This window comes from Aquila chrysaetos, chromosome 10 (assembly GCF_900496995.4).
Source record: "Aquila chrysaetos chrysaetos chromosome 10, bAquChr1.4, whole genome shotgun sequence".
Lineage (NCBI taxonomy): Eukaryota > Metazoa > Chordata > Aves > Accipitriformes > Accipitridae > Aquila > Aquila chrysaetos.
Window position 1 is genome coordinate 11,764,499 of NC_044013.1, and position 18,821 is coordinate 11,783,319.

General features: G+C 42.2%; 1 protein-coding gene across 1 annotated transcript in view; it reads right to left on the reverse strand.

The window, feature by feature from the left end:
• Positions 1-18,821, reverse strand: part of DIS3L2 (DIS3 like 3'-5' exoribonuclease 2) — a 197,270-nt gene that overhangs the window by 122,125 nt on the left and 56,324 nt on the right. Inside the window, exon 8 of the mRNA XM_041126654.1 lies at positions 11,956-12,190. Within this exon, the coding sequence (XP_040982588.1) occupies positions 11,956-12,190 (235 nt within the window). The remainder of the gene's footprint in view (positions 1-11,955; positions 12,191-18,821) is intronic.

An 18,821-nucleotide genomic window follows, 5' to 3' on the forward strand; every position in this document is an offset into this window, starting at 1 on the left:
TAAAGGGAGACTGTGGCACTGACTGCAAGTTTCAAGGCACATAGCTGTCACTGTCTCCCTTAGAAGACATGAGATAAAGCAATGTTTCGCTGAAGGCTGCGCTCCAGCAGGCCAACAGTGCTCACGCATGCCAGAAAGCCTCAAGGAGAACAGCGGTGACACGCAGACCCTGGCCCCCAGATGACACCCATCTGTCCCGCAGGGACCCTCGACTAAGGCTGCTGGTGACATGACGGATGAAGGGGGCTGTGCTGCGGGAGGGGAGGCTGCAGCTGCCGGCGGTGCCGAGCAGTGCCGGGGCGCTGGGGACCGGTGCTTGGGGGAGCCGGGGTGGCAGCGGGGAGCAGCAGCTTGCCCCGAGGGGAACGGCTGTGCACCACCTTCATGAGGGCACGTTCACAGATGGTCGTGCCGCCACGGACGGCCTGGGTTGCCTTCGGGCAACGTTACCCCAGCAGTCGTTTGACAATGACAGCTATCGCTCTAATGACAAACTCCGGTTCTCATATGCCGTTAATTATCCCCAGCTTTGCCTTCTGATACAAAGCTCTTCAGGCTTTGCCTCTCCCCAGACATCTTCTTTTTCAGAAGAATCTAAGTGACTTTAATTTTATTTTATCTTTACTGACTTGCTAGCAAGGCCGAGAGGAGAATGGACAGATATTCAGGGGTTTAAATAAAAATCTACTTTCCTAAAAAAAGCGGCAGTAGTAGCAGCAGCTAACCCATTTCTCTTTTACTTCTCCTACTGAAATGAACTCAGATTTGCCACAACCAGGGTTACTAAGGGATGAAACCGCCCAGAGTTTCATGGTGACAAACAAGTTGGGGAAAAAAATTGCTCAGATAATTAGAAACAGATTAAAAAGTGGAGATACCCAAGTTACACACCTCATTTGCTTACCTCCTCTAAGGTCTTTGCCAGCTAAAGGTCATACCAGGCAATCAGTTACTAAAGAATAAAAGCAAGGAGCCATTTTGTTTTCTTATAAATTTTCAAGCCATCAGTTAATAGTCATAGGTTTACAGTGTGCCAACCATAAAGACAGCTAGGCCAAAAAACAGGACTATCTGGGACAAAGAAACACTGGCAGGGGCAGAGGGCAAGGGGACATTGGTAGCCTTCCAAAGGCCATACCTTCAGGCACACCTGCAACAAGCCCAGGGCTTTACTGGAGTAAACTCTCCCCACTGAACAGCACGTACTGGTTGGAAGAGAAACCAGATCTAAACATGTTTGCGTAAAAAGCAAGAGCTGCATTCGCTGCTTTCCCAGCACAGCAGAATGACAGCAGCGACTCAAGGTCCAGCAGGCAAGAATGAGAAAAGCACCAGGAGCCACGCGAGAAACATGCCCTTGTTAGCACTGCCTTCTTTCCACTTATCCTTCCAACTCCCATTTCTCCAAAAAGTTGCTCACATTTTTTCACTGAAGCAGCTTTCTCTGACAAAAAAGGAGCCAGCAATCATGTCCTTGGGAGGTATCACATACATGCATGCAAAAGCACAGAAGCAGCAGGAGAGAGCTGTCACGGGGAGCACAGCAAATGGGTGACCAGGGCTTCCTTTGCCTGGGGTGAAGAACATGCAGGGCTGGGGCATTGCTCCCCATCCTGCTGAAGCTGAGCCCCATGGGAACCCAGTACAGATACCAGAAAGCATCTAAATCTTCACTATGGCACATGGTAGAACTTGTCTTTTTCCTTCACAGCCTACAACAACCAGGGGCCTTTGGCTGGCTGGAGAGTATCTTCTTCTTCAGGGGGTCTCTCCAATTTCAGTATCCCTCCCAAAAATTCCTAGAATTATTAGAAACTCCAGCAGACAGAGCCTGGGATCTACAACTATACCATCAACAGAAAGAAAGAAGGAAGCAAATCCCAGCCATCTACTTATTCTTACCCATCTTTCTTAATCAACTTCAGTATCTAAAAGGTCATCACATACATTTACTAATGGGGAATGCTCCTGAAACAAGGGACAGGGAAGAATAGACACGAGCAACTCTGTACGGCTGTGGCCAAGAGATGTAGACTTCTCTATAGCTTGTAGCTGCTCCTTTTGAAGTCAAAATTTTGTCAGTACTGGGGCTACATCTAATGCTTGGAGGTCTACAATAGCACAGAACCAGCAATGAGGGTGACAAACTCCCTGTGACAAACCCCTTTGCTCAGAAAGGAGAACTACCCAGATCCAATGTCCACCTGGCTCAGTTGTCAAATTACTGCACAGAAAACCTCAGTCTCAACAGCGATCATCTGCCATGAGAGTCTGCTACCTGAGTCCCCTAAGGACACTTCTGACAGTCCCTCTCCTTCACCGCACATCCCTCTTCCCTCCAGTGAAGCTAGAACTTGGTGGGTGGGCAGAGGGGAGGTATCAGAGCCCCACCAGAGACTGGTGGTCTAGATCTGAGCTGGGAGACACAAACATCTCCCACAACCGGGCAGAGCCACAGAGGCAAGCCTAAAGGAGAGTTAACTTGTGAGAGGAGCAGGATTTTGAGCAGGGGAGGTGGGAAGAAACTCCTTGCATTATGCCAAACTAAAAATGAATTATTCTGACCCCTTTACTGCAGTGGTTATCCAATGACCATTCAATATTTCCACCCTGGGCAAAGACATGTTTTCTGAGAAAGATTTACTATGTTAGCTTAGGCAATACTTCATAAGCTTATCTTACAGTGCAAACACACTTCAGCAACTAGAATCCAGTGAAACTGCATTATAATCTCAGTGTTTTCCTTTCAGCGATTATCTGACAAACCAAAACTGTAATAGTCCTACTTAAAAAAAAATTAGGCACTAGATACAAAAAGCAACTCAAATTAGTTATGTTATTACCAACAAAGTAGATCCAGGACACTTGGAATTTGCCTCCCTCTGTAAGAGATCAGTTTAGGCAGCTTCGGTACACACTTAGATTTGCCTGACAGGCATTCCTAGGTCAAACATTTTTTTTTTTTACAGCCCCCCAAATTTCCTTTTACAATTAAATTACCATGACATTAAAAGGTGGCCAAAGTGGACCAAAAGTCATCAGATTAGAATTCTGATTACTTGTGACAGATCCAAAATTATTTTCACTAAGTTTGCATTGGTCACTGTGGAAATTTGCAATTCTGTCCAAAAAGAATACAACTAAAGATGCAATATCCACTTGCAAATGAAAATATATCGCAGTTTCAGATCTCAAAAACAACTCACTGGAAAAAAAAAATCTCCTTCCCCGGATGGAAAGAAATAAGTTTTTAAAAAAAACAGTTTGATGTTTGCTACTTCAGCTAGGAAAAAAAAAAAAAAAATCTACTTGAGAAGTTAGTTGGCTTACTCTACATAGGCATATCTAAGAAACCCATCAGAAAGCATTATTGATATGAAGCTTTTAAAGAAAATATTGCTCTTCAGCTTAGTGCTCAGATACTAGCACATCTGTAAACCTTTCAACAGCAGTCTTCTACTTACTAATGAAGTAACGACACTTAGGTTCTCTGACATCTGCTTCAATAAGCAGTTTTCAGCATATTATGTTTTAGAACCAAATACATAAGGAAAGTGGTGTAAACCAAACCAATTTATTATAAATATCTCAAGGATTGTGTGTCATACTCAAAGGGGATATGTTTTTAGAAGTTCTGTCTATATCAATACAAGAGACATAGAAATGAAAACTCCCTTCAACCAAAAAGCGATACATTCAAATACATGCACAGATTTTCCCTGGGTTACACTATTCTGCTACAACCTTCATTTTTAAGGACAACAAGGAAGAAACATGTTGCTGTTTAGAAGACAGTACAAGGGCTCTTCACATTCTGCCACCAATGTTTATTGGCATAGAACAGGTTTTTTCCTCCAGAACACAAAACTGATGGTAGGAACCAGTAGGTCACACCATACTTGGTCCTCCCTTCACCAAGTAAACCAAAATGTAATTTTTTGAGGATCAAAGTTTTCTTAGAAACACCTGTCCCTAGCTGGATGATTTCAGTTCCTACAAAGTTATTTCAATTCCTACAGAGGTAGGAGCTCTGAGCTTCTCCTGATCTTGGCAGACTTCTCCCTCATGGAGTCCACAGTACAGAGGTCCAAGTGAGCTCTCTCTGAAGTCTCACCTAGCAGACCAAAGAGCCTCTCCTCCCCACCCAAAAGGTAGGTAGGAAGGAAAATGCCATTTCACTTGGTACCAGGTACTATCTAAAACTGGAATTTATTTTAAATGGGCTATAAGAAGGCTCACTTAGGAAAATATCATGCAAGAAGCAGTACTTTGTGAGTATTTATATCTCCACACACAGAGCTTTCCGCCTGTGATGGAGGGAAGACAGGTAGTTCACTGTGATGAGACTGTTAAGCCAACAGCTTTGGAATTTAACACATGCAGCCTGTCCAAAATCAGCCTAACAGCTCCTGTGTGCAATGCAAGAGGGCTCTGCAGGTAAGAAGCAAAGCCGCTCCAAATTATGCAGCACTCCCGAGTTGTCTCATCACAGAGCTGTGTGTCTAATGAATAGGACTAACTTCCTTAGAGATGTTTATTTTGAATACTCATTTAAGCAGACTCACCCTGCCACAGCTGTTCATGCCTAAGCACCTGAACTCACACACCTGCGTGCCCAATGGCACAGTGAAGACGAGAACCAGAAGACTCAGATGATTAGCAAGAAGATTTTTGAAGATGCACAGGCAGGAGGAGACCCTCAGAGAGGGAGAGGAAAGGCATAATAATGGATGTGTACAGCAGAGAGACAAGCATCTGCAATAACACAGAGCAAAGGCAACGTGAAGAGGTGAGTATAGCTGGCTTCCTTACACACGCAACACAGCCAGGCATATAATTATTTACTTATATTTAGCCACCTCCACAAGGAAGGATGGAGGAGATGGCAGAACGATGAGACAGGAATGTCACTTTTCCTTAGAACCCTCCAAGCCTGATCCACAACAAAGATTCAATGTCATTTTGGGAAGCTGCCATCTAGCCCAACAGATCAAATCGTAGCTGTCTCAGTAGCCCCATAACGTTACTACAACCACAGCACGGGTGCTCAGGCCTCCTGGCCCTCTCATGTCCTTGAGAAGCTGCCAGTCAACAGGGGGCTTGGAAGCTTTATTGCAACAGAATTAAACCTCAAAAAAACCAGGTAGTGTTGCAGTCTACATAAATACAGTTTTATTACATTAACAGCAAGTAAAATTAAAATGTTACAAAAACATTTCCATTGAGTATTTTGCCTATCTACTTAATGTTCTTCCTTCCTGCCTGTGCATTTGTTCCTAAAGTGTGTGTGTCCAATTTTACTATTGCATGGAAAATATGTTAGCTGAATGAATCCTAACCTGATTCATCCTGGAAACCTTGCTGCTAACAATGACCATACTCCAGTTAATGTTTATCTTCACACCCACCATTCATGCTCAGTATCATGCCCTCTCACTTGCTTGACCTAAACTTGTAACTCAAAGGAGAAACACAGGTGAATTCAGGAACACATGGTAATATGCTGAACTTAATCTAATTCCTGTTACCTGATTGCATAAGTAATTTATTAATTTTTTTTGTCTTACTTAAGAAGTCATTTGGGGGTCAAGATAACTTACTAGGGAAGAACAGCATAAGAAGCTTTCCCAGCATTAACTTCCACTGCAGGCTTCAGCTGTGCAACAAAAGAATAACTGGAGCTTATTCAGCCCATAGCATTTAATCAATGCAACCATAAAGCCCAATTTGTTCAATACCAGTAGAACACTTTTCTTAAGTTGCTATACTGTTTACTCTTCAAGAAATCTATGCTCTCATTTGAGAAAAGTTATAGCAACAACCAGAAGAGCTAGATCCAGAGACCCGCAAACATGAACTTAGGATAAACTAATAGAGAGCTGTCTCGAGCAGCTGAAACGGCTCCAGCTTCTCTGCTGGTTTTCCAGGCTTCAGCAGAGTGAAACCGATCTGATTTTTGACAGTTCCACCTCAAGGATTTCTATTAAAAGCCGTGTAACTGAGAAGATTTCCTGGTGAGCTTTCACTCTGCTGTGGCCTAGAAATGTTAAGAGCTATGCAGTGGAGACAATCCATCTCCAGAAAGCTGCAGGCTAGGAAAGAAGCGTGAAGACTCCTTAAAAGCACTCAGAGTGAATGGGAGCCTCTGGAGAGAAGGGAGAAGAACATTTATTCCTTCCAGCAGCCAGTGACGTTGGTGGGCTCCAAATTTGTCAGAGATTTCATGGCAGCTAAACTGAAAGAAGGGGGAACCTGAGCAGAGCAGAGGGACAGCATGTGGTCCAGATTCTCGTCACCATCCTCCTTTCCCTACCAGCCTTGGCCAAAGAGAGGAACTGTAGTACCTCTCTAAACTCTGCCTATGCCAATACGAGACACTGCCAACTGCAGAAGGACTCCAGGTGCCAGAGGAAGACACAAAAGAAAGGTAGGAACCTTGTCAAGCTTAAAAGAAGAGAGAAAGGACACAAAAGCACAAGAGGGGGCATGGAAGTGCATGAGAAGGTGCAGAAGTGCAAAACAGAGATTAAACTCTAGATTATAAATACTTTTTTTTTCTTTGCTAGAAGGGTCCAAAAACCTTTCTAAGCACTGGCTCTAGAGCATCATCTTGAGAAAAGAATGGTTTAATACATTATCACACAACCATACGGTGAACTTACCAAATGCCACCACTTCTGTTCAGCCAAGCAATCCTGAAACACTCAGTAACAGCCTCCAGTCAGTTGCAGTGTGGACACCAAGCAATTTTAGGTTATAAATTTTGAGCTTACCAGGGCTTCTAGAGACTGATAGTTACATTTGACTTGAAAAGAGATCAACCAGCATCCACCTGGCCAATGCTGAACAGACAGGGAGACAGGAGCAAGTTCTGCAGCAGCTCCAACCGAAATTCTGTTGACTCTACCTATTAACCATCAGCTATTTGATTTAATTTTCCATCATGCAATTGGCTGAGTTAGCTGTCAGTTTACTCTGCCTGTAAATGAACTACTTCTATTCAAAATTCATTATGTCAAGGCAGTAAGCAAGCCTCGGACATTCACATATTCAAACTCTGATTTGCAGAAGTATAGGTGTAAGTGGAAATCCTGAACAAACACAACTATCTGATTGCTGCCAGGGCAGCCAGTCCACCAACTTGATGACTTCTGTGAGCCACCCCGTGGGAAGCAGGATATTCTGTGTGTCTGGTAAAGTAAGATCTCTTGTGAGAAGAGTTGAAAAAAGCTGAGCAAACTAGTTTGACAAGGATAGCTTTTGGCATAGTGACACAGTTTTACAAACTTTTATTTGAATATCTTTTCGCTAAGAAAGGCTGAGGCACTTTTATGAGCACAGCAGCCATTCTCAAGAGTACAAGGAGCTGCTACTGTTCAATTGCTGATGTTTCTTTATCAGAGCGATCTGATTCCAATACTTAACAAGAGACAGCTCACATTTGTATGAAACTCATGTAACACAAGTCTGTGTAGGGATAGAGCATCGTAAAGTATTCTGTACAGAACATTTTGCACCTTCCCTGGGTTGGGAGGATACAGAGAAGTTTCTATTTTTTATTACATATTGAAATGGAGTATAAGGAAAATCCTTCTACTGGAGTGACAAGTCACAGAAATAATGTATTCTAGGTCAGTACTAAGTGATAAGATAAAAGTTACATTACCTCTGTTGCAGTAGTCAATGTGAATGAGGATTAAGGAAAAGAATTACAGACCTGACAAAGGTCATGTCGACTGGCAGATGACTCCTCTGGATAGCAGTAACACAAAGTAAGTTGAGGTCTCAGGGTAAAACAGAGGACTTGCATGTCAGTACCAAGCACTACAGAGAATTAATCTTTTCTGTGTACACAGTATCATTCAGACTAGTGCCAGGATGCTATTGCCTTGTTCTTTGCCTGCATTTCAACAGGGCATAGAAACCCCAGAGAGGGTTTGAAGGACACTAGTAAGGGAGCTGAGAAACTTTCTTCAGGGTTCTCATTCTTACTGTCTTTGTAAAGAAAAAAAAAAGAGAGAAAGTTTGTTTAGTGTGTAGAGATATTTACACCTTGGAAATACAGCTGAAAACACAAGAGGACAGAGATTTCCAACTTTGCTAAAAAAGACCTACCTCCAATGACCAAAACTTAGCATTAAGACAATCTAACTTTGGAACAGGACAGTATTGCTCTTTGTGTAGAACAGCATGCTGGAGAGGAAAATGGCTCATCACTTCCTAGATCAGAGACTTCTCTGAAGATAATCTTTAACCCAACTGCTTTGCAAGAAGAGTTCAGAAAAGCAGAGCAAACTCGTTTGACCAGGACAGCTTCTGGCAGAGTGAAACCAGTTATGAACTTTTATTTAAATACCCTTGAGCAAAGCAAGACTGACGCACTTTTATGAGCACAAGAACTTTCAGAAAGTACACGGGCCGAGAATTAGGCTGAATGTGATGGTCTCATCACTTCTGTGGACTTCCCTCTTGCTTATCCCATCCTTTCTGGGGTCTTAGGAAGAGAAGGGCAGGAAGCACAGCTCTCATAACTGCAACACTTAGTGAAGACAGAACCAACACCTGAGTCTCACTCAGCCTGCAGCACCATGCATAACAATTTATACCAGTTTGCTTTAAGCCCCACAGAGGCATAGGAAGCCCAACATACAATGACTTTAGGGAAATTCATTCCACTCAAATCTGGGCCATAATCAGCATACACAGTGTTTCATGCTTCAGAGCTTCTGACAGCAAAGGCCAACCCCAAATTCTTTGCCCCAGTGTGTAACTACAGATGGAGGGGGTCACTGTGCTCTGAAGAGGAACAGAGCCACAACGAGGGACGGGACACAGGCCGGGGTAGAAAAGATATCAAAACAGCCTGCACTCCCAGTGCAACCCAGAGTGCTCTTATTCAAATGACATATCTACTTTTATTCTTCATGGTTCATTCTGACCATCAGCAGCACAACAAATGAGCCAGCAACAGAGAGATTGTGTAATTCTACTCCTCCGTCAGAAAGGACAAAAGCCATCTTGCAAGTGAGAGGCAGCAATCTGCAGAGCTTGTGTATATGCACGAAGATTTGAGCACTGTCTCAACGTGGCTCTGGGTTTTTTTGCCCCAGAATGAGTAAAATTTACTTTTGATTCTATTAGAGTAGCCATGGATTTTTTTTACCCCCAGAAATCCGGTGAGGTTTTTTTTTAGTTTGGATTTTGTTTAGGTCTTTTATATATATAGATCTTTTTATATATATATATACACACACACATATACATACATACATAAAGTGCACATGAGAACGTGATAAACTGTTTCTTGATTTTATTTTATTAAATATGATACCCTTGATGGCATCTTTGTCCAGCTTGAAACCTTCAGACTTCTGTATGTTAGGGAAAAAAAGAAGAAAGCCCACTACAAGTGTTCATTTAAGAGTTGCACTGGCCACAAATTATTTCTGCTGCTCCCTTCTGTGCATAAGGCCATGCAATGAGTCTGTGTAATAAACCCTACAAAGGAATGCTCTTAGGGAAAGTAAGTAAAGCACTGGTTTTGGTGGGTCAGCAAGAAATCCCCCCCATGGGAACTCATCTCCCATCCACCCCTCTGTGTTTTGCTGCAGTAGTTGTTTCCAGCAGAAGGGATGTAACACAAAAGAAAAGGCTTACAGGCAGTTAACTTGAAAGGAAAGTTCAACAGGCAGCATCAGCCAAGCAGCCCTCCCAGGGGAGGCCCACATTACACAGGGAAGGGCACTTCCACTCACTACAGTCTAACCCTGCAAAGCACTCTGCCTCCCAATGCTGGTACCACATTCCAGTGGATGGCCTTAGTAAGTCCAGTGGATATTATCCTCTAAGGCTAAGTTCTGCCTTGAAACAGTGTATGTTTGGTCCTTTTTAAAAAGCTACACCTGTGAAGACTGAATTTGGCAGGATCTTTTCTTTTTTCATGACAGTTATCACTGATGCTGGAATAACTATATCTGTTTTCCAGGCAAGACTTAAAATCTGGGTAAGTGATGATATGAGAAATTGCATGAAAGACAGGAAACAAGCCAAAGCAATCATCAACTGCTCAAAAACACCTTCAGAAAAAGCAGCATCGTAAACTTTATATGTATAAAAAAAGGACAGCATTAAAAAGCAGAGCAAGAAGAAACTAGAGAAAAATCCATATGAGTTATATGGCCAAAGAAGCTGAAGCAACTATTAAAAGAGGTGATAGCAAAATACAAACTCAGCAGAAATCTAACTGGCACATCCACACCAGCCACAAGGCTTGTTAAGGATGAACACGAAAAGGCCTTCAAAACAAAAGAAAACAGTTGGCTTAGGCAACTGCGATGGAAAAGTAGGTTGGATTTCAACTGCGTAGAAAATAAGCTGATCTAACATTTGCCCTACAAATATTCTCCAAAGATAGAATTAAATGGCAAAAACCACTCAGATGGCACAGATTTTAAGAGGTGACTTGATAACCTCCAACACAGGTCACTCCAGAGCATCTTGAGGAACTATGATGCACCAAGAAAAGTAACTCTCATCAAACCTTTACACTAAAGGACAGTCATACAGGTACAGTAAAATATTGGCTCGAGTCTGTATTTATTTTAGATGCTGGTGTCAAACTAGAATGTATTTCTCTGAATTTTGATTTGCCACTGCTATCAGAACCAACAGAGACGCAACAGACAGAACATGTGACTCAGGACTTAGAATTGTCGAGTCAAAGTGGCAGCTCAACAGTGTGCAGCTACAACACAGTGTCCAAGACTGCAAAAAAGATGAGGTTAATAACTAGCTGTGTAAAACATCCACAGACAAGATGAGTAACTCCCAACTCAAGCCCTATGCTGGAAAGCAAGAGAACAAGACGGAAGTTGGTTCACATACCTTGGCAGTAACTCAAAGACAGTGGAGGGACCCAGAAGGAAATAACATCATGAACTGGTGAGGTGGCAGCTCCATTCATGAGCTGAAACTAATGTTTTCTCCTAAAAACTACAACACTTCCACTCAAATGTTACTTCCAGTTTTATTAACAGATGGGTGTGAAAAATGGAAGTCTACCAACAGTACAGGCAGAGGTCTGTGCATCTTCAAAAGCAATCTCTCAGGAAAACAGGAGGTATTAAATAGAATAGCTTTACAACCACCACCAAGATTTGTCAGAGACTAACAACTACTTATGTCCTAAGTTACTGCCATCTTTTCTGGACAACGGGGGCATGCATCAGGAACACACCAGAATATCTGTCCTGAAAAATTTTTCACCAGCAGCTGAAGGCACATGTTAAATGTGCCAGTTGTCAGAATCCTTTCAACACACAGCTCTTCAGGAAGGGATTTAGTACTAGAAAGGACATGCAAAGAGCAACATAAGCATAGTTTGGGACAGGGAGCCTATTTTATTTTGCCCTAAGCAACACTTGATGGTTTGGATGGAATTCAGATTCAGAATAAAATAGGTTTGCCTTCAAAACAGATTGCATAATTGGCTTTAGGTTTTAGTGCAATTTTCTTTTTAAATGGACCAAATCTTTAAGTTGCTCATAAGTCAACTGTTTGAAAACAGCAACAAACCTAACTGCCCCCAAGGAAATATATTCTTATCCCCAAACTGAGACACATAGATTGGCCAGCCAAGCTGCAATGAAGGAAACTGCTACAGCAGCATCTTGAATTAAACAGCAACCAGCAGTCCCCAGACAGCCCTGAGAACTGCAAATCTAAAGGTGTGACTTCTGTTTCACAGATTTACTTTGCATCAATCAAAACTACATAAAACCCAGTCCTTAATATCCATTCAAAACTATGAAGGCAGTTTAGCAGAAAGGGATAGAAGTGATAAGGCATTAAGCTTTTATGCCCGTATTTTATATCTTGCAGCAAAGCAAGGCAACAAAGTAATACTTCAACAGTTTGTTCAAATAAAGGTTTAAATCAGCAATCTGATCTACTCACCCTTTTCACAGGTATCCAGGGAAAGTTTCTTAATGTCATCAGTCAACGTATCCTTCAAGAGGTCTTGTCCATGTTCTGCATCATTATCATCAAACTGAGCTTCTATAATGACATCCGGACTTTCAGCATCGCCTTTTGCTGTCTCTTGAGGAATGCAAGTCCCCAACATATCCTCAGGGACATCTGATTCATGCGTGGCTTCTGTTTCTTTGTCACTACCATCTGGCTTTATTACCTGAAGGAGCAGGGGATTAAAAAAAAAAAAAAAGAGGCAAGCTAAATCACTGGACTGAAGAAAGAAAACATTCTCTTTCTTTTTTCATCTGCATCCCCAAGGAGCTGACAATGAATTGTGGGTGGCTGGTGGCACACTGCAATTGCTGTGTAATTAGCCACAGATATTGCACAATCGAAAGAGGTACCTCACTAGGATAAAGACGGGAACAGCATGGCTTTTGCAGTACCTCAACTGTGACAATAATGTATCCAAAGCGTATCTAGAGCATAACCATACAGTTCCTGCCAAGCCTCTAATCGGCTCTCCAGAAGTTGGGAGTAAGCACAGAGAGGGAGGAGGATACACTACAATTTAATGAGTTGCTTAGACCATTGTACACCAAGATACACTAATCATCCTGGGAAGTCCCAAAACTCAAGCAGTTCCAGTGAATGCTGGGATCATGTCAAAGCACATCTCCAGGACAGCTCCCCAACACACAATTAGGAACAGACTGAAAAAGTACAGACCAGAGAACATGGTGCCCTGTGACCTGTGGAGTAACTGGACTGTGGCAGCTTGGTAAGGCACCAAGCTTTACATTTATTTTAGGCTCTGGTCTTTTCGTTAAAGGCACTCAGTTATTGCTGTTACTTATACAAATCTCCTAATTAAATTACCAAGTGGAATGAACTCAATTAAAGTACAGATTACTTAACCATTAACTACTGATAATTCAGATAAGTAACTGACCATTGCTACAGGTTTGTCCCCACTTTAGTGCAGCAATGGCACAGGGGGAGGAGAAACCATATGTCTAATCACGTCAAACAAAATCATGAAGAACCCATGTCCCAGTAAGGTACACACCAGACCTGGATGGCATCCCTCATTGCATGTGACAAAGGAAAAAACTGCTCCATCTCAGGATAAAATGATCAAAAGGGTTGATACCTTGGATACATATGCCTTTACTAGCATCCTTCATGCAACCAACAGCGAGTTGCAAGCACCCACCTGGCCCTGGAACCTAGATCCAGGTTTTAGTTTCAAAAATGTTTAAGTTTCACTCAAGCTGTGGTACTTCAGTGCAAGATTCAAATCGGCATGTAATAAGAAATAACCTACTAAACATTAAAATCACAAAGAAACTGGGTGACCCCATTCCAATGCCTCCCAGCAAATGAGCTCCTCTCCAGCTGGTGCTGGTGTTCACCAGGCAAGTAACTCCCTGGAGATGCTCCTCCAAGGTTGCCAGTCCTCAGCATTGCTAACCCAGTACATGACAGCAGCAAGTCATGCCACCAGCAAGGCAAGTGAAGGGCCCTTTAAAAAATGCAATAAACCCCCCCAACTTTCTGGTAACATACTTTATATGATAGATGTAGTCACTAGAAATAAGCATAAATAGCCTCAACAGGTCCTAGCTGAAGACAACCATTCCAAGTAAGAAAAATACAATCCAAAAAGCTCCACGAATTATTATTTAGTAACTAAAAAGCAAATAGATCAAATCAGACATGTACAGGGAAGACTCACAATTTTACATACACAGAGCTACAGTCACGCTTTCAAGCAGTACCCATTTCTTTGTAATCTTTTCACAATACATAACAGAAACAAAATCAATTTTAAAATGGAGTTGAATTCAAGTCTCTAAAAAAAAAAAAACCTCAGATGACATTACTTTGAACTCTTGTTACCTTTTGTGACTCTGCTTTCCATCTTTATTTCCATTTTTTAATATGTATATAATTTGTTACCATAGCAGATTTTGACTCAAACATTAAATTGTGACAAAAAGGGAGAAAGTTTGGCAGAAGGTGGGAAAATGGCCGATTATTAAACCTGGCTACATTTGGTACATAAAATACTGACACACAATGGTCTGGGCAAGAACAGTCTATTAGATTAGAGAGCTGACGAGGCTCCACACGCTAGTGACTCTGCCAGTGTGCCTATCCAAAAAGAAAACCAGTGTCAACAGCAACGTTTGGACCTTACCATGGTCAGATGTGGATGTATTCAGCTCTTAAATTTCAATTGCACCAGATGTGTGCAAGTGTGCAACTGCAGCAGGAGTTCATTTTATTCAGGCTTTGCCTGAATTTCTTTCTCTCCAAGTCGTTCTTTGGAGAGTGTGAGATGTGTTTCAGGTGCTAAATTATAAACCTTTCTATAGGTAATGCAGCGAACAACATCAAATATATCTGAATGATAGGAAGTGCTTCTCTAAAAATGTAGCACTGAAAAGCTTATGCTTGAAGAGTTTATGTTGCATTAAAAAAGGCAGCAGATACAGATTTCTTTTTAAATGCTAAATTACCATGCTTCCCCCCAAGCTAGAGGATACACACTGCTGTCGCTAGCTAGCATGGTACTCCAGCTGTGACTACCTAAGCCCCCAGTCACACATTTCCTTATGGATTTGCAAATGAATTTTTAAGTAAAGTTTTCCAGAGTCCACAAAATCACAACCTCCATGCAGTGTGGAGTAGCAAAATGTCCAGATGCTGGCAAGCATGGGCGAGAGGATTTGTTTTCTTTTTAAGGCCAAGACAGATCATTTAGGCTGACCTCATACAGAACAGAACAGGGAATTTCACCCAGGATTTCTTACATCACACCAAAAATTTAGAGAAGCTGTACATCACAAGACTGGAAAGCTGCATAAGACTTCACAAAATCGGGAGCTCAATGGATACAATTACTCCATTTAAGATGATCAGAGTTGCTGGCCAACATGAGCTCATCACACAGATTCCAAAGAGCAGGATCCTTCTGTATATGAGCAGCAGCAAATTTGACCATGACAGAATAAGCATTTCTTACATGCAGCATCTTGGAAACCAGAAACTGATGATACTGCACTCTCCTATTTCTTATCATGCTATTGAAGCTAGTAAGTGACATAATGCATACAGCTAGAACATATCGGTACTTATCAGAGATGCAGAATAAATTAAATACACAACTGGCTAAGTCTATCACATAGTCCTATGTGCAGTACAGAGCACCATTCTCTGCCAATGCAGCTGACTCCGCATGGACTTGGAAGGAGGGGATTCCCCCTTGCTGCATATGCATGAAATGTATGACCCTACTACCATGCAAACATGCCAGGACGCATGGTTAAAGCCCCTTAAAGGACCTTAACTTCCTGACCTGGGAAGTCAAATGTCAACCTTACAGTTGTATTCTTTTCATATGCTCTTTAATAATAATAAAAAATGTTTTAATAAGCATTTTGATGAAAGTCGGTTCCTTATTTGAATGTCTGATCCTTAAGATAGTGGCTGAATAAGTTTTCTTCCAACTTTAAACAAACATCTATCACTGAACAAGTGTCAAGTTTCTGCCCCACAGTGATTGGTTAGTAAAGTCATAGCTGACTGAACACAAGATCTTTGAATGAAAATCCCATTTCAACCATAAATATAATAAAAAACAGCCAGTGGGCAAGAACATCCTGGCATAGATACGTACAATCTGGACAGCAGAGTGATTACCTCGCTGCATCCAGCCCAGTCTTGAAGTAGCCATCAAATGAACAATTGTCCTTACTCAGGAGGAATTTGTTCCAAAAGAAAACTGAACCAGGAATCTGTGCATCTGAAAGCACAAGGGTTACCTCCTGAGCTGCAGGAGAAACTGCTTTCTCTGCCAGAAGCAATCTTATATCCGCTCTGTTAGCTCCAAGCTTTTCACAGACTTTCTACCTAAGCCTCACATCCACACATGGACAAAGCCCAGGCCTGTTTACTCTCAGATCAGGTATGGGCTTTTTGTTGCTGCCTCCTCAATGGCAACAGCTAATAACTTATACATTAGTCTATAATCTCAAACTACTGAACCAGACCAGTGATTTTCAATCATCTTTGAGCTATTAACCCCCAGGCTTTTTCCAATAGATGCACCAAGCCCCCAAAGTGTTTAAGCCTGACGCTAATAGGTTTGCTTTTCTTCCTTATTCATCTTTGATCCTTACAAGCAATCCATGAATCCTCATAGATCTGAAGATGAGACATAGATGACTGCTGGACTAGACACAGTTGGACGGCTGCACCTTGCGTGGCTAAAAACTTGCCACAGAAGAAACTTCTGTTTTCAACAGAAGTTTGTGCACAGAGACCTCCTTCACTGAAAGCATCCTACAGGTAAGGAAGCAGGATCATCTTCCCTACAGCTGTTTTGGACACAGATTCAATACCAATGGAATTCTTCATCTCACTCAAAATGCTGGTATTAAAAAAAGTGTTTTCATAAGGATACTGGGGAAGAATGGAGATGATATAGTGCAACACTTCTGTAAGACAGTCAAAACCCAGCAAAATGCCTCATAATGAGTAATCAAACCCAAAATGTGTAACTTATCCAAAAGATTTTAGAAGTGACAAGCCATTAATGGTAACTCTCTTCACTGGGGCAGACAGACAATGCACAAAGAGGCTCCTCGCACTGCTACAGAAAGGTGCAATAGAGTCACCAGTGAGTGGAAGCTGAAGACAGATTCATAGCAGGTAGGGAGCTCACATTAAACAGGGAGGACTAAACATGGGAACAACTATAAAAGAAATAAGGTCTTCGGCCCAAGCCTACCTTCTGTGGTTTGCAAACCAAGGTAAGATGCCTTTCTTCCAAAAAATACTTTGGTCAAACACAAGTCCTGCTTTCACTATAGACAAGTTATTATGCTCAATACTGGGGTAGGGAGACAAAGTTTAGGTCAGAGTTGTTGGTCCTCTCTGCACTTGAGCCTTAGTTAAGCAACAAGTTTGAGAAACAGAAACAGGTTGAAAGCGGTTATTTAAAGACAGCTGAAAACAGGGACTTTGGACCAAATTACCATCTCACCGTTAAAAAGACGGTTGCTACCACAACACTAATACAAACACCACATTTCATACCAATACTGCGAACACCTGCATCTATTAGTCTCCCAGCTTTTGCCATATTAAACAGGCTTCACTTAAAAGCTGGTTCCCTAATGTTCACTCATGAGGGAGTAGGAATGGAGCCTGGCTAACATGAGGATGCTGTCACAGCTCATACATAGATGCTAGAGCCAAGCTACCATAAATATTGCAAGGAAGAGCTTTGCTTTTCTGAAAAGAGCAACCAACCAAAGGCTGGCTCACTCTAGCTCCTTCTTGGATAAAGGATGGCACTTCCCATAAGAGAAAAACCACCTGTCCCAATCACCCTTCCTTCTCTTTGTAATCCCACGTACACCAAACAGCTCTGGCAAAGACAACAACTCAATAAAGGTGACTAGTCTCAGTAGGAGCAGTTATAGCATTACTTTTAAAGTGACAATAAGGTTAGACTGGGGTTTTTTTGTTGTGGTTTGGATTTGATTTTTTTTTTTTTTTTTTTAACAATCTTTTAATTCTAAATCACTGGAAACACTTGCTAACAGCCCACAGGACAGCTATTTTATGTTGAACAGCACATTATAGTGTACATTCCAGGCATCACATTGGATGCAGTAATCATACAAACATCCACACTAAAATATCTCCCTCTTGATTAGGAAAAGGCTACTTGCTCCTCCCCAGTGCGCTCTGTTGTTCCCAGATGTCACACAGCAGTCACTACAAAGCCATCCTGCTTGTGGATTCAAAGGGGTAAATGATCTCAGTACGCAAAGGCTCCTTTGAAACAACAACTTTTCAGAGCCCTTCTCTGACTCGCTCCCACTGCAGTAGGTGAGAGGTGGGAGAGAAACAAGTGAAATCTAATGCATGTGTTTTCAAAACAAAATATAGAAACAGATCTGCAATATGCCCATCAAACCTATTGAATCCCCAAAGCCATCTCCCCTGCCCTCACCAGCACCCGGCATCCTCTCTGCTCAGACTTAACCTGCAAAGTGAGTTTTTACTGCAGAGTTAATTCAAGTAATCATGCTGAGCATCCAGGTTTAATACAGCCTGAGCAGATACAGCAGACAGCCCTGCATCCAGGCTTGTCAGGCAGCTGCACAAGTAACAGAATTAACTGCAGGGGAAAAAAAAAAAAATTATCTCCAAACAGCCACCTTTTCTCACTACTTCATCCTGCTTCCACCAATAAACCTCATTCCTGAACTGTTCACTCATCTTCTTTTTGTGCTTCAGGCTGTACCTAAACATCACAGGTTACAGTGTGTCCCCTCCAAGTCCAGCTCATGTCCTTCTCCTACCACCTTGCACAAATTACAAGAATAACAAGTGGAAAAGCATCAAGAGGGAAAATTCTCAAGACTGACCTTTCTGAATCCTAAAACCAAACCAAGAACTGTCTCCTCACCATGTATCACTCCCTATCTGGTCTCCGACCTATCATCTGCCTCTGAAAGCTCCCTGCTCACATTGCCCTGGCTCTCATCCCACACCTACAATCTGCTTCCAAACACGTTTATCAACACTTCATTATCAACAAGTAGGAGACAGTTGCCTCTGCCCCCGTCTCTCCTCAAGTCTACTCCTGCCTTCACCCCTTTCCTGCCACCTCTCTGTAGTTTCCCCAGACCCATCTCTCCCAAGTCTGGCTCTTGCACTGCTGCCTGTAGGGTACACAGTCCTAGGATCAGGACCATGTTCCCTCAGGTTCATTTCATCTGGTTCTCCTAACAGGATAAATTAAACAGCTCCATCTGTATGCTCCT